Here is a 16,360-nt window from a genome sequence, read left to right on the forward strand (position 1 = left end):
ATGCTTTGCCATCAGCTCACTTCTGATTTGTGAAATTCAGTTTCTCATGATTTCTTGAGTGCTGCATGAGAGGTAATTCTTTAAGGTTCCTATCCAAGTACCAGTCTGAGGGAATGGTGTCCAGCTCGGGAAAAAGCACTTGCATTCCAAGGACAAGATTTAGTCAAAGGAGGGATACCAAAACTTTAAAGTACCCCATATAGTGTAGATTCAAGCTTTCCAACCACACTACCCTCCAGCTGGTACTTCAGGTGTCCTTTTTACCTCGGTAAGCTGTGTTATTTGCACACTAGACACCCCAAACCGTTCCCTCACCATTTCTCTTATCCTCCTCCAGAGCTGACTGGCTCTTGAATGTTCTCATCCCAAAGCTCTTCAGCTGAATTTTGCTATTTCTAGCTGCCTCACTTTTTTCTAGCTCTTACTGTTCCTTATGCTGTAGGCTGTCATTCCAGCCATGTGCCTCTGCTCTCCACAATGGTCTGCCCATCACCTGCCTGAAAACCTGAAGGCTCCATCCATTTCCATCTGCCTCCACTAACACCAGAAGGCAGTTGCTGCACACACCTGTGTCCTGTTCTGATCTTACTGGTCCCACTAAAATGTGCCTCTCTTCAGCTCCTGTAGTGCCTCATCCTTTCACAAGTTTCACCTGTGTTTCCTACAAAACATAAATCCCTCCATGAAGGCTTCAAGGCAACATGGCTGCACTGCCATGCTTGAAGACTGCAGGATGGGTTGATGGTCAAACGGCCAAAAGAATGTAACAAAATTACAGATAGGCCAAGGAGCCCCAAGAAATTGCCCATTTAAAAGCACTTGTCTGTGAGCCTTAAGATTCTGCAGGCTCACATTGTAATGAATGCTAACAAAACAGGCATTCCTGAAAATGTCTGCCCATACATTAATTCCAGTTGTTTTTATTGCATTTAGTCTTGTTTTCATCCCACTGAAAAAGCTGAGTAACTGTGATCTGGAAGGACTGGGAATTTAAGGAATCACAATGACCACAAAAAGCATTTCATGCAAAGACTGGCACACCAGTTCAGCACAAACAGTTGCAGCAAACTTAAAAAGATAACTTTTTTTTTTTTTTTTTTTGTTAATGAAAGGCCAGCATTGATTTAATCCAAGTGAAACCAGATGATGACACTTCTCTAGCTTGGACCCATTTTTCCAAGATCAACACATAAGAATTCACATTTTTCACTTCCATTTCACAATCAGATACAAACAGGGACTTCCTTGTGATGGTTGAGTATATTTTATTATAGAGTCTTATCAACAAGTTCTCTGAAAATCAGTTTTTCAGAACTAAAATCTAATCTGGCAGGGTTCAATAAGTAACAAGATGAACTCAGCCATGGCAAACAAAATATTACTAAGTTACTTTAAATAAATTTTATCACAACAACTTCAGGAAGAGTGTGTCCTGGAGATTTAGGCAGTTTATCTTGGATTTTTATTAATATTTTGGATTCTTTTTGTTATGCTCTAGCCTCTGGTACACAGCTGTCTTCATTTTGATGTTAGAATGGGATAGATCTTTGGGTGCCTTTATGTCTGTTATTCTTGTCTTATTTTATAGTGCTGTAATAAAAATAGCATCATCAGCATTCAGTGCTCACCACAGTACTTCTAAGCAACTGGTCACTGCACTGAAACAGAACTGGAGAAACTGAGATTATTTCCAGGCAGTAATTGCTCACAAAAGGTCTAGCTCCCAAGTCTTTTCAGCCATTCATTTTCTGTTCAGCACCTCCTATGACATTTATAAAAGTAATTTGATCAGATTATGTTGCACACTGCAGGACATTCAGAATTCCATCTTGACCTTCACAGTAGTATCTAATACTTCCTGGAAGATAACACAGAATCCTTTTCCTTATACATACAAACAACATTCTCAGCTTGCAGCTACTTGTTGACAAACGCTCACCAGCTTCAGTTAAATACAAGGAAACCTAAGAACATTGAGACATTTGAGAATAAGCATTAATGTATTTTTACTGTATTTTGGATAATTTACCTCAACCTACTAATAACTCTTGATTTCCAGGGCTTAATTGCACATAACTTTTTAAAAAAGCAATATAATGTCTTAACATTAATAAAATATAACATTTAATAATTTTTTTATTGTGCAAAACATAAGCAATAAGTCTTATTAGTACAATAAGCTGAAAAAGCAAGGTATATTTAAAACAATATTCACATCCAGTGTGCAAGTTTTATCCCTACTTCCAACTTTTGATGTGGAATCTACAATTCCCATCAGTAAGTGCTATCACAAAATCCCAATAATTTGTTTCACCTTTAATTATTTGTAGAAGAGTCAAAATTTATTTTTGCTTTAGGTTTTTATGCACAACTAAAACAGCTGTTTAAGCTGATAAATACAAAATAAGACACTGAAAAGGGTGAAAAATAACCAACATGCTGAAGGCATCCACCTAAATGGTGGCATGACTGATAATTTATAGCTTATATTAAAAATGGAATTGATAATTGATAATTCTGATTTTCCATTTTCAAGATTTTAGCAAGTAACCCAAAATTTTGTTTTACAGTTCTGGCATCTGCTAATTGAAAAACTAATTTAATTCAATACTTACTTTTAATTAAAATATTTATCTTGCTAGATATGAAGTGCTACCAGTCATGGCAGTCACAAAAACTGTTTGATGTTTACATAGTACCGTATAGATAAATATCTCCTTCAGTAAGAGAGACTATGTTCTACTGGGGAACATAATCACATTATCTCCTGAATATTTTAGGTATCTTTGCCTTCCACATCATAAATATGTGCAACGATTCCTTAATTTGAGAAAAAAAATGCACATAATTCAAGCTTTAAGACGGTGCTATCATTAATTCAAATTCTCTTTGCATAGAAGTATCAAGAACTCTTCAGTAGTCAATTGAATATTCAAAACCAGATCAATAGTTTTATGTAAACTTGTTAAAAAACAAACCACCACATTATTTGGCTTTAAAGTGACAAAGTATTTTTCTTAATATAATTTACTAGGCATGTGAAGTACTAACATCAAACTATAATTCAAAAAGTAGCAGAGACTGGACTATCTCTGATATTGAAATACTCAATTAAAATATATAGAAAATCTCCAAAACCTGTAATTGTAATTCATTATAGTGGTATTCTTCATTCCAATAATAATCCTTCCTATAAGGAGGCTGAATGTTAAATAAAATACATTAAGCTGTTGTAGTTCCCAATTAGAGAACATCAATATTCTGTCTCTGCCTCTTCTTCAGCTCGAATTCACTAAAATATGGACTAGGCTTTCTACTGAAAGAAAATGGGAAATAGGCTCACTATCCAGGTGGATATCTCCTAGGCCTAATCGAAATCTTACCAGCTTACCCACAACTGTTAGGTTTAGACTAGTAACAAATCTTGCAGTAAAGTGTTAAAAATAGGTGGAGTAACTAACAAGCCTCCTTCTGTATTTTAAATCACAGAAATCTGCACATCAAAATATTTATGGAAGCATGAGTGCTGGTGACATCATTGACTCTTACAAACTGAGTCTTCCGTAAAAGTTGCACAGATGGAAAAGGATGCCTTGAAATAAATGGAAATAAAATCCAACAGAAGATGGATTTCCCAATATTGAGCCTCAATTTCTTATAAACTAACAAACATATTTCAGTGACAGACATTGCTCATTATTTTGGCCCCATCCCTTTCTCAAAATCAGTTTCATAAGCTGTTACCAGTCCAATTAAAAAACAAACCCTCTTAGAATATTGTATATGAAGTTCTGGGTTCCAAAAAATAAAATACATATGCAGTTTCATATTCTGGCTATGAAACATCAGCTAAAAAGTATGAACATTCATAAAGAAACCAAATTGCATTTTGTACATTGTATCTCTATTGATACAGTTCCCCATGTTGGAGAATTCAGCATTTTTAGAGAGTTCAAAATGTGCAAAGTTCAATTAAATTTTGAAGAAAATTCCAGTTTCAAAAGTTCCATGTAATTTTGTACCTGACAGGACAATTAAAAAAAAAAAAAGCTGTACAAAGTTAGCTTCAAACCTCTTCATTCCCCCCAAAAATAGGCACTCAGTGGTTTAAGTGTGCAAATGGCTTCTTAAAAGAAACAGTGTGCAAACAGAGCCTGTTCCATTAGCTCTGCATTCTTTAGTGATTTCCTAGAGTATTGCCATTAAATGCTATCTACAGTATGACTTTCTAAAGAACAGAGGACACTCAGTCCACAGAGTCACAGATGTCTTTCACTTTCTCGTTGAAGTCTTCAGGTTGATCAGCGTACACGTAATGACCTGCACCGAGGATAGCCTGGAGGATAAAGGTGAAGAAGCACGTCAATATCACAAAAATGTAATAAACAAATAAATGCTGGGACAGGTGAAGAACCTGTCTTTTACACATTACCTAAGAGTTGGCATCATACAACCTAAAAAACACTCTAAACATAAGAAATACCAAAATATTCTTTCCTTGTAAAGACACTTTCCTACACAGGAAAAGAAAGTAAAACTACTGCTTATTCAACTGCTCACCTTGTTGAAAAAAAACCCCACCACTGAAGCGTGAACAAGTCACTGCACATCAAATTTAGTAGATACATATGCCTTGCATATCAAATTTCTGATGCATCTTGATTCCCTTCACTCTCCACTCAAATAGGCTATTTCTCAAATTTGTTATTCTCTGTAAAAATGCTACGAAGTAAACTGTACCACAGTATACAGCAAAGGTACTTGACCTGTTTTCTATTTTACAGTCAATCCAAGACTAATCTTTAAAAAAAAACCCCTATTTTCCCCTCCCCTCCTTAAAACACCCTCTCTTAAGTCTCTAACCAAATCTCCTACAAGTATAGCTGTTATTGTGTTAAAAACTCCCAGAAACTCAAAGTAAAAAATACTTAGTAATAAATGCAAAACCACAGAATCTCTGTGCATTTTACCAAGCATGGCACTGCCAGTCCACATCTCGGTCTCACTAGAGCCCTTGCCCTCCTATGGGTTTTTGAGCATGCCTGCAATTTTACCACTGCAATTTACCTTTTAGAACCTGTATGTGGCCTGGCAAAATTTTATCCTGGAATACAATACCATTTTCCACAGTCCCTTCTAAAAGTCCCTGACCAGAGTGGAAAAAATCTCCTTGCATGGTATAAGCTTATCCCAGCAATATATTATAAAATTTTTAACAGTGACTTTCTGTTACAACTCCCTCTCTCTCTGGTTAAACAGTTAATTTCAGTCTGGATGTCAACATTTATTAAAGGTATCTGTGCTCTTTAACACACTTAAAACAATTGGATAACAATGTCTTTTCTCTGAGTTCCAGCTCTAAATTCAGCTGTATCAAATTATAAAATTTTATGTGGGTGACTTGTTACAGTATACGATCAGCATTACATACATTACATATTGTACACTTCTGTCCAGATAGTTCCAGACATTAGTAACATCACAGCTGGTGTGTTCAAACATTTTATCACCTCACAGCATTTTAACATGTATGCATATTCAATTATCACAGTTGACTGATGTGAAAATGTGTGAGGAATACTTTTAAATTAATTTATTTTTATAGAAATCAATGACAAAAAAAATGCAGTGTGCACATTCACATCAAGTTGTAAGTATGCACTTTTTAAATGACAATATCATACCTCAAAACAAAAATGTCTTAGGTAATAAGACAACACTAAGTATTTTTTTAATGAGTTAAAGAAAGATGCTCGCAAGATCCTAAGCACCAGGTACAAACTACTTTCTTATCAGAGGAACAAATGCATTACATAGACAGATGAAGAGAGTTTGTGAGAGCCTCCCTACTATCTTATATATATACATGGAAACAGCAAGACTGGTGTGGTTTGAAACACAGTGACCACAATACCCACTTCTATTAGCAGGTTGTAGAACAAAACAAAGCACCACCTTGCTCACAGATCTACTTTGGCTTCTAGTGCTACAGTAAGTTTTGTTCTTAGCCTGGGGATTCAGCTTTTGTCTAGGTTTCCTGTGATGTAACATTTGTTTTCTTTCTCTCTGTTACAGAAAACAGAACTTATTACCCTAGGCTCTAGATCAAAAGTGACACCATTTCCACAGCTGGTATGATAAAACAGAGTCATAGAATAGTTTGGGTTGGAAAGAACCTTAAAGCTCATCTAGTTCCAACCACCCTGCCATGGGCAGGGACACCTCTGCACAGACCAGGTTGCTCAGGGCCCCATCCAACCTGGCCACGTAGATATGACTTAAATCCACACAAAAAAACAAACAACTGCTTTAGAAGTCAAACTTACTATTGTCTTCACATAGGAATTTGGTCTCAGAGACTGGATAGTGCTGCCAGAATTGCCATCTATACATGAACGTGCTCCATAGACCACCGTGATAGGAATGTCTCGATCCATTTGTGAAATCCGTTGCAGCATTGGCCTTTTTGCCCATCCATAAGGAATCGTCATGTTCTTGAAAGCTGTTTCACCGCTTCAAGGCATTCAAACGGGTAAAAACAATTTCAATTGCCATTGGACCTGCTTTTTATCTAAAATAGAGTATCCATGCCTTTTGGTAGCATAGAGTACACGAGGTTGGGATTTTTCACAATTAAGAAAAGTAAGTTCCAAAATTTACATATAATTTTCAACAGGAAGAGCCCATGTTTTTGCATGACTGAGTGGTAGCACTTAAAAGAATGAAATGCCTTATTTTTAAAGAAATTCTTCACACATTAAAGTTCTCCAACAATTCTTTAATTAAATGAAATGCCCAAACTCTCACAGAATTAACACAATTTGAAAATAAATCTAGAATTAGGATAAATGTAAAAAGTATCAGTATCTGGAATTCAGAAAAAGTGCAGTAGTACCTTTTTCTTCAATCTAATAAATGCCACCAATTAAAAAAAATAGCATGCACACTGCTGCCATGGCCATTGGAGGGAGTAGCAGGAACTCAGTAAATGAACAACAGACTTCAAAACATACACTGGGAAATTCATACTCACCTAGGTGACTGTACATTGCAGTGATAGATATATTCAGCCACAGTGTTATCATCAAACATTGATGAATATTTTCTCTTGAAATCTGGTCTTAAACGTTGAACAAGGCTTAATCCTGTTAAAACAGGAAACACTATTAGAGAGGGAACGTGTATAAATTACTTTATCAGATTGCCTAATGCTTTTCATTAGAGCCCTGAGAACGCATCCCCTTGAAACTCGTGGCTTCTAAACCTTTATTTGGTTTTATCACTTGCATGTCTTAGGGAAACATAATGGAATTACACTTAACAGAAATTAAATATAAATACTGTAAAGAACTTTATGCTGCTCCCCTCACCAAATACATATGGGAAATGTTTGAGTAGGGTCACTACAGCAATAGAAGAAACCTACAATGGGGACCAGCCAAAGGGCTAAGCAGTGTCTTTTTGTCACCAGTTTAGTCTCACATGATACCAATACGTTCTCCTTGCTCTGGCAGCACTGGGTAGGTTAAATGCACTACACTTTTCAGGACCAGAAGGCACTGTTGAAAAAGCTGGGGTGTTTTCTTGCTTAAGTCTGTCTTCTCCTCTTACAGAACAGTCTGCTTCTGAAGATAGTTCATCTAACTAGTGTGTGACTGAAAGAACAGAAGTCCATGATGAAAAACAGGTGTAGAAATTTTAACATAAGGCACAATTACTGGTATAAATGAAGAGATTTAATGCTGAAAACCATTGTCCTTATGCTCTCCTAACATGCCAGAAGAGAAGTGGGTCTTTTCAGGGGCCAATTCAGGCCTTCTAAATTTAAGAGTCTTTTCTGAATAATTTCTCTAAGGAAGAAGCCTCTTATACATTGACCAGATGGATCTTTGGGACAAGAGCCTCACCACAAGGCTAATCTTAGTTTAAGAGTATTAGTCATCCCTAATATCTGATCTAAACTTTTCCGTTTCAAGTCATTACCCCTGTCCCATCACTACAGACCCTTGTAAAAAGTTGCTCTCCAGCTCTCTTGTAGGCCCCCTGTAGGTAATGGAAGGCTCCTATACAGTGTCCCCAAAGCCTTCTCTTCTGAATTCTAACTCTTTCAGCTTGTCTTCATAGGAGAGGTGCTCCAGCCCACTGATCATTTTCATATCCCTCCTCTTGACTATCTCCAAGGGGAATGCCTCCAACATTCTTATACTGGGGCCCCAGAGCTGGATGCAGTATTCCACATAGGGTCTTATGAGAGCAGAGTAGAGGGGGAGAATCACCTCCCTCAATCTGCTGGCCACACTGCTTTTGATGCAGCCCAGGATGTAGCTGGCTTTCTGGGCTGCAAGTACACATTGCTGGGTCATTTTGGGCTTCTCATCAACCAACACCCCAGGTCTTTCTCCTCAGGGCTGCCCTCAATCTGTTCAGAAGTGGTCAGGATTGCCCTGACCCAGGTTAAGAAGGTTAAGAACCTTGCACACGGCCTTGTTGAACTTCATGAGGTTCTTGTTGAACTTCATGAGGCACCTCTCAAGCCTGTACACATCCCTCTGGCTGGCATCCCTCCCCTACAGCTTGTTGTCCACACAGCTTGGGGCCATCAGCACACTTGCTGAGGGCACACTCGATCCTCCTGCCCGTGTTACTGACAAAGATGTGTAACAGCCAATCCCAACAGTGATCTGTGAGGAATGACACTCATCACTGGTCTCCACATGGACATTGAGCTAAGTGTGACTACTCATGGTTATGTTTCCCCTTTTCCAGACAGTAGGAACTTCATACGGTTGTTAATCTATGCAATTATGATGATGTCACTTCTTCCCACCCAGTCCTGGGCAAAGGCCTGGTATTATTTATGTAGACCTTGTCACAGTGATCTATGTTTTCGTAACCTGGAGATTATTGCAACACGCCCTTACGCATGCTTTAAACAGATTTAGAAAACTAATACAGTGCAAGAGAAAATAATTCCCTTATGAAACAGTGATTTAATTCCCAAAGCAATGAAGATTTTGTAAAAATCTGGCAATTGGCTTTGCTCTATTTTCTCTACATAGAGTACAATTGCTGGACTTCTTTTCTTGTGTGTTTGGGTTTTTTGAACACAAGTGAACTCAGCTGGCTTGGAATAAGAGTACTTGGGAAAAAGAGTCTAATTCTGCCCCTTGCCCTGCTATCAGCAGGTCGTGGCAAGAAGTGTTACCAAATTTTAGAATTCCCTTTCTGTTTTGATAAGAAGTGCTTTTTCTGTGGGTCCAATTCCAAAACATTTTTCCCCTGGGAATTTACAGGGGACAATGAAACAAGGATTCAAGGCACCTTGGAACAAATTTTGGAATGAAATCAGACTGTAAACCATTGTTGTAGTATTTATTGAAGAAATTCTGTCTGAAGAAGAATGATCTGGCTGATGTTTTCTACAGTGTCTATGAAAATACTGTAAGAAATTATAACGTTGAAGACACAGATTTCCACAAAAAGGGTGTGGTCACACTGACAATTCTGGAATTTTCAGGCATCCAGCTCTAGACATGGAATTCAGAAATCCAACCTAAGCACCAAACCCCCACCAAACTGTGAAACTCCCGGGTGACTGTTCCAGTTAAGTGAAAGAAAACATGCAAATCAACTACCTGAAAACCACTCAAAGAAAAAGATATCTCTGGATTCCAGTTTTAAGTATTCGCTTGTGGGTCTGATTAAATATCCATGTGATACTACTGTGATATCCCAATGAACCTGGCTCACATTTGAACTCATACCTTTGAATAAGAACAACTGGCTTTAGAGTGAAGTTCAAACAGTTCAACGTCTGCCCACCAGCTCAAACACATCCGCACGTGGAAGGAAACCTGGGTTCAGTTCAGTGCCTTCATCAGGCTAGATCTGATGTCTACTTGCAGCACAGTATTTAGACCTACCCTTCTCCAAGAACTAGGTTTCACCTGTCAAGAACTTAAGTTGGTGATGGAAAACTTTTTTACCAGTGCAGTAACAGATGAAAAAATTTTTAAAGGCACTGCCCTCCATGGCAACCTATAAGCGAGGCTAGGTGTGGGGACACCTTGCCAGGACAGAGTCTGCTTCTGCAGCACTTCACTTATTGCTAAGGAAGACAATTTCAGCTTTGAATTTTCCCATGTGGATTGATTTATGCATGCTCTTGTTATTGGATAGAACACATTAAATCAGTGCATGTCACTCAATATTTTCCAGGTTGTTTTGTTAACCAAATTAGCATTTTGCTTTTAAAAAAATCTGTTTGTACAAAACATGTTGCTTGTCTGAAAAACTACACTTGTCACACTATTGAAAAGAAACAAATCAGCATATGCAGCATATTGAAATATATATTCTATAGAAATAGATTTAGGAAACAGATGTGGTTTAAATATAAACAATGCCTAGAAATCTCACAAGTTTATCTTCAGACTGAATACCAAAAATGATGAAGAGATTAGTTAATTGTATTTGTGAGGAGTCTGAAGGATATATTTTTCCAAGCCTCTCCAGAAGATAATTCAGTAGCACAGAAAGTAACAGATAGATAACCTCTTTCTTCTCTAGAAGGAATAGCTATAATGACTTTTAGATTTCATTACACTCTTCTCCCCATTCCCCACATGAACTAAAATCACAGTATTTTTGGTCAGCCTTACCTAGCCCTAGTATTAGGGTATAGAGAGTTTATCTACCATTCCATTAGTGCTGTTGAATAAATGGAAATATGAACTGCCACCATAATGCAGGACACCAATGAGGCCTCCAAGATTTCCTAGAGTAGAAAGAAAATGGCTAATCGAAAGAACCCAGTTTCAACTTCTCTGAACTCAGGCCAAAGATTCTTGCATTTATGACAGACTGCCTTCTAATGTTAAGGGAATTTGGAAATCCCATTTGCTCATCAAACTGGAATTAGAAGGGAAGCGAAATGGACTGTGACCAGAGGCAACCAGAAAAAAACCTTTCACATTCACGCCTCTTTGTCAGGGTTCCCCAACAGACACCTGCATAATCCAACTCACTGTAACTGAAGCCTGTACAGACGATATAGTGTAGCTTGCTGTAGATTATCGCACTAGTGCTTCTAATAGCAAGAGTTTGCCTTCTTTCCTAAAGAGTTCAAACTTTCTTCAACCTCTCCCACTTTCTCCTCCAACTCTTTCCTCCATGGGTGATACAAACTTGCAAAAAAGCTTATCATAATGCGTTGTCTGCTCCACGTTTATGTTTAACTAAAACAGAAATGGTATTTAAGAGTAGCTAAAACTCACCAAAGGGTCCTGCTATTCTTAGCCCAGCTAATGGATTAAATGGACTCAATATAGCTCCTAGTGCTTTGATCCAGATTGGAATTGGTCTTTCGTGTTCAGCATTGTCAGGCCTCTCTGGAAAACCCCATGGCTCCACTAAGATAAGATGCTTGACCCTGTTGGCAAAAAAGGTTCAGCGGTTTAAAGTACAGTAGCTTTTCTTTAACTGAGCATGATGAAAACGTGCTATCTGTTTTACAGATATATACATACAGCCTACTTTAGTCACTTCTATCACAGAGGCTTATTACCTAGTTTCTGATTCATCAACCATTTTGATTTCAATTGCTAATTAGAGAGTAAATTGCACCTAATCATATGTATGACCAGAAACATGGAAGAATGTGTCACAAAGAGAAACTCAGTATATTACAGATACCCACTGTCGCAAACATTTGAGAGAAAGGATAGTCTTGTTTCTGTTTTAAAAAATAGCCGAATCTAAATGCTCATTCAATATTATTTGCAGGAGTAGTTTAACTTGACAGAAAAGAGGATAATTGCATCTGTTTCATTAAAGTGAAGTTTCTAGCAGTCTAAGATCTCTGTTCAAAGAAGAGACACAATTTAACTGGAAAATCATCAAAGTAAAATTTGAACTGAAAAAGGCAGAGTAAAACTAGCAGTAGTCTTCCAAATTTATTGATTTTAGGTCATGAAAGAAAACATCAGAGAGGCAATTTGTAAAATTATTATTCAAAGGAATATCAGTACAGAGAGCATTGTAGGAGTCTCCAGCATATGCAACTACTGATCACTTTGTGCTGTGGGTCCCCCACAAGCAAAATTCTAACTCATCCTGGTAGATTAGAATTGTCCCTTTTCCTTTAATTGTCCCTTTCCTATTTAATTCCATAATAACACCTACTCTTACATGTTCTAGATTGTGGTGATTTCTGGGAAAAAGTGACCCTTAACTACAGTTTTCCATTTTAAGATGATTTTCCATTTCAGCTTCCTCATTATCGTTCTCTACAACTACCTGCCAGGAGGTTCTACCAACGTGGGGGTTGGTCTCTTGTCCCAAGTAGCAAGGAATAGGACATGAGGAAATGGCCTCAAGGAGGTTTCGATTGAGTATCAGGAAAAATTTCTTCACTGAAAGGAAGGAATTGGAATGGGCTGTCTTGTTCTGTCTGGTCTAGTGGGATGTGTCCCTGCCCATGGCAGGGGGGTTGGAACCAGATAATCCTTTAGGTCCCTTCCCACCTATACCATTTTATGATGCTATGCCCAAGGAAGTGATTGAGTACCCATTTTTGGAGGTATTTAGATGTGTGAATGCAGTGCTTATGGACGTGGGTTTAGTGGTGCACTTAGAAGTGCTCGGTGAACAGTTGGACTAGATCCTAAAAGTCTTATCTAACCTAAATCCATCTATGGTTTTTATATTTTTACCTTTAACTTTTTCCTTCATTACTTCCTTCCCTGTTAAAGCCATGAGATCATATATTAACACAGAAAAGTTCATAGTGCCTAAAATGATGCTAGAAGTGATCCCAAAAGTTATTTCTAGGTTATGATCAGTTGGGAAACCAAAAACCTATTCTTGGAATGAAGGGCTGGAAAGGATTAACATCACAAAGACATTTATTGGTTGTTGGCTCAGCTATGAGCATACTCGCACCCTGCAATAGTAAGAGAGGACAGGGTAGAATCTGTACAAACCAAACAGGACAGATCAGAGGCACAGCACAGCAAGGCATGAGGAGCCATTCAGGACAGCCACACACTCTGCACAAACTATGGCATTAAGTATAATATGGCAAACAAATTAATAAAAATAAAGTAACCTTTGTTTCATGTTTCCTTTCTTAATACTTTCCTTCCTGTTTGGCAATTCTCCTTTTGGTAAGCAAGCCTAAAACATAATCCAGGATAATGGGAAGTTGACCATGAGAATCACTTCCAAAGTAAATGTCCAGAAGTTGCACTATTTGAAAATCATGGCCCACTTCAAGTTGGCAATAAGCTAAATGGGAATCTTTTTGGATTAGTAGCCTCGGATTTTCCATGGACTCTGGTACAGTGTAGCAAATTAACGGATCATCTATGCTTGGAGAAACAGATCTACTTTCCTAACAATATGTATCCAGAATCCCTTAAGCCTCTAATGCATTTTTAGATAACCTGGCTGAAAGCTGTGCTATATTTATCACTTGATTCAATGCTCTTCTAAGACCCTAACAGTCAATTTGTTATTTTGGTGGTCTTAGTTTAATTTCAGAGAAACATTAGTAATGTGAGACACAAACTGAAACATCTCCATATTAATTAACCCCAACTTAAGCATAGTGAGGCATAAAAATAAAACACCACTTTTGATGTAAGTCAACAGTGGGCAAAACCAATATCTGATCCCAAAGGGTTAGGACAGTGCCATTTATAGATACTTTGGAAAAAGAGGTAAGGAAATTATAAGTGATCCCTACAAAAACCTAACTACAGTTAGCTAGAAGTTGGTTTAAAAGGATAATAGGTTTGTATCTTTATTGCAATTCTGGATTTAGAAACACATCTACTTTCACGCATCATTTCCAGCCACTTGTGCTAATTGTTGTCCATTTAGAAAGAAAAAGGCAAAGTGTTCTAGGGAAAAACAATGCATGAAATTACTTCAAATATATCCAAGTGAGAAACAAAGAAACAGTAAAACTTGACATGAATAGAAAAGAATAAGATATGTTTAGTAAAATATAGAATTTGCTATATGATGTGGAGAGTTAATATTCAGATTTTCATAGGAGACCACTAAATGTATCCCAACAAAAGCACTGACATTTTTTGATACAGAATTGACTCAGTTGGTGAGATCCTAGGTCAGTTATAAAGGGACTTATAACCAGATACATAAAAGAAACAAATTACTACTTTAAGGGGAAAAAAAACGTATTAACTGTTCCACAAAACATGGTGCAGAAAATGATGATGAAATATAATTAGAGAACTGCTGCAGATGGGTTGTCTTACAAAGAAATATGAAGTGGCATACCAACAATTTAAATCAAAGAGTCACTAAAATAATTTTTACATCATTCTGCTGGCACCAGGCTGACTGCTAGCATATAGGCATAAATTACCTAGGGGAATTATATTCAAAAGTTTCAATGTTATCCATAAGATAACAGGCCTATTTTCCCTTCACAAAACAATCTTTGGACAAAAACATTCACCCATAAATATATTCACTGCTATTTCACCTTATAACATGGCAAGGGGTTACTAAACTGAAGAGGTACAGAAAAGTATACAGAAAATCATGTTTACCATATCTACCTATTTCCTTCACCTGGAAACAAACCACACAATTAATACTTTGGTCTTAGAATTCTGTATATTTTCTTTAAATCATTACAGTCATCTGTATAAAGATTATCTATAAAGAGCTTGATGAAATAAAATCTATATTAAAATCAGTAGTCAAATACAAAAAAGGAATCCCTTTATTACTTTATTTTCACATACCTTGATGGATATTTTAAGGAGTAAGCAGCAGCCAGGAATCCACCTAGGTTGTGTCCAAGCAAAATCATTTTTTCTAGCCCCACTTCTTTTCTCCATTCTTCTATGGATTCCACAAACTGATTTTCTGCTTCCCGAGCATCAGTGTCAAAGTGTGGTCTACTGCTACGTCCAAATCCCAAGAGGTCGAAAGCATGAACGGTCCTGTTCCCACAGAGATCTTCAAAGTTGAGAGCCCACAGTCCAACACCTCCTCCAAACCCATGCAGGAGAACAAGTGGAGTTTTATTTGAAAGGTCTGGAGAGAACGTCAGTGTCCATATTTTATTTCCATTAGATATATACACATATCGTTTATTGTATATGCTTGCAATACCTGGAGAAAAAAGGGGAAAAAATTGTGTTATTAGACACATCTGACAAAATATGAAGTACACTCTACTGAAACCACTGTTTTAAATAGGGGCTCCTTTCAAAGGAGATAGCTTCTAATCAAATATCTACGTAAGTGAAAAATAAGAACGTAATTTTAAACCTGTTTATTTTATCACAGTGTAAAAAACATACTGAAAATCTTCTCTCATTATATTTAATGTCAATTTATATTAAAAAATCTAGTTATAGTGATGAAACTTATTAAAAACCAAAGACTTACATTTTAGCATTTTGTCCTCAGCCTCTTTAAGGTGTAGCAGTGATGTGGGACACCAGGCAGGAAGCCAGCTGAATAACCATCCGAACCTACAACAGCAATACAGAATAAAAACGTCTTGAGCAGCATGGTAATTTTTGGCGCTGATTCCTTGAAGACATTTCTTTTGCTGCTCTTCATAAGAGAGCCCACGTTAAGCACACCATGTGAAGAACACTATTTTTGCAGTGGGAGGGAATTCATTTTTTCCTGACTTTTTATAAAGTGGCATCACAAACAGGGACATTCTTCAAACCACTGTGTCCTCCTACCACAGCATACTGATCTGGAGACATGAACTCTCATATCAACCGAACAAGCTTGGCAAGATATGTAACAATCACTGAAGTTTCCAGTCTCCTCTTAAGTTCCTTTGGAAGTCTGCCTGCACATGCATAACCTTGCATGAACCTATTATTTCCAAAAAAGCAGTAAGCTCTGCCTTCACCAGCCTAACCTGAACTGATTATTTCTCTAAATTTAAAAAGTGAAAAATAAGCAGGTTTATCCTACCAAGGAAAAAATGTAAGACCTTAATTATGAACTTAGAAACAAAGTTCCAGTGGAAAACAAACCAGCAATTCCCTCAACAGAAGCTGCTTTTCCAGCTGTCAGTTACTATCTTGGTACTGCCAGCTTGACCATGAGAGCAGGAGGAATGACTCAGCTGGCAGCATTGCCTAGCCCAGTGCTGCAATTTGATATTGCTCTTCCTGGGTGCTAATTTACCCCTTGTTTTTAAGACAGAATCTTTTTTTCCATCTCTCACTGGGTTTTGAAGTGGCTTAGGCTACCAGTGCAAAGCTGCCACTGCAGGACCATTCCTCGCAGGGAAGAGGACATCAGTCACCAAAATCAACTTTCTCTAGCACTCTTTTTCCACACTGAACTG

The 16,360-nt window shown here is 37.5% G+C and overlaps 1 protein-coding gene across 2 annotated transcripts in view; it reads right to left on the reverse strand.

Moving 5' to 3' along the window:
• Positions 1–2,101: 2,101 nt before the first annotated feature.
• Positions 2,102–16,360, reverse strand: part of ABHD5 (abhydrolase domain containing 5, lysophosphatidic acid acyltransferase) — a 28,666-nt gene continuing 14,407 nt past the window's right edge. For both annotated transcript variants that reach the window (XM_053953825.1, XM_053953834.1), the window contains exons 2-7: positions 15,433–15,518; positions 14,781–15,153; positions 11,277–11,431; positions 7,034–7,145; positions 6,327–6,513; positions 2,102–4,336 (exon numbers count right to left, since the gene is read on the reverse strand). In XM_053953825.1, the coding sequence (XP_053809800.1) occupies positions 4,247–4,336; positions 6,327–6,513; positions 7,034–7,145; positions 11,277–11,431; positions 14,781–15,153; positions 15,433–15,518 (1,003 nt within the window). In that variant the 3' untranslated portion in view covers positions 2,102–4,246. The remainder of the gene's footprint in view (positions 4,337–6,326; positions 6,514–7,033; positions 7,146–11,276; positions 11,432–14,780; positions 15,154–15,432; positions 15,519–16,360) is intronic.

This window comes from Vidua chalybeata, chromosome 1 (genome assembly GCF_026979565.1).
Source record: "Vidua chalybeata isolate OUT-0048 chromosome 1, bVidCha1 merged haplotype, whole genome shotgun sequence".
NCBI classification, from domain to species: Eukaryota; Metazoa; Chordata; class Aves; order Passeriformes; family Viduidae; genus Vidua; species Vidua chalybeata.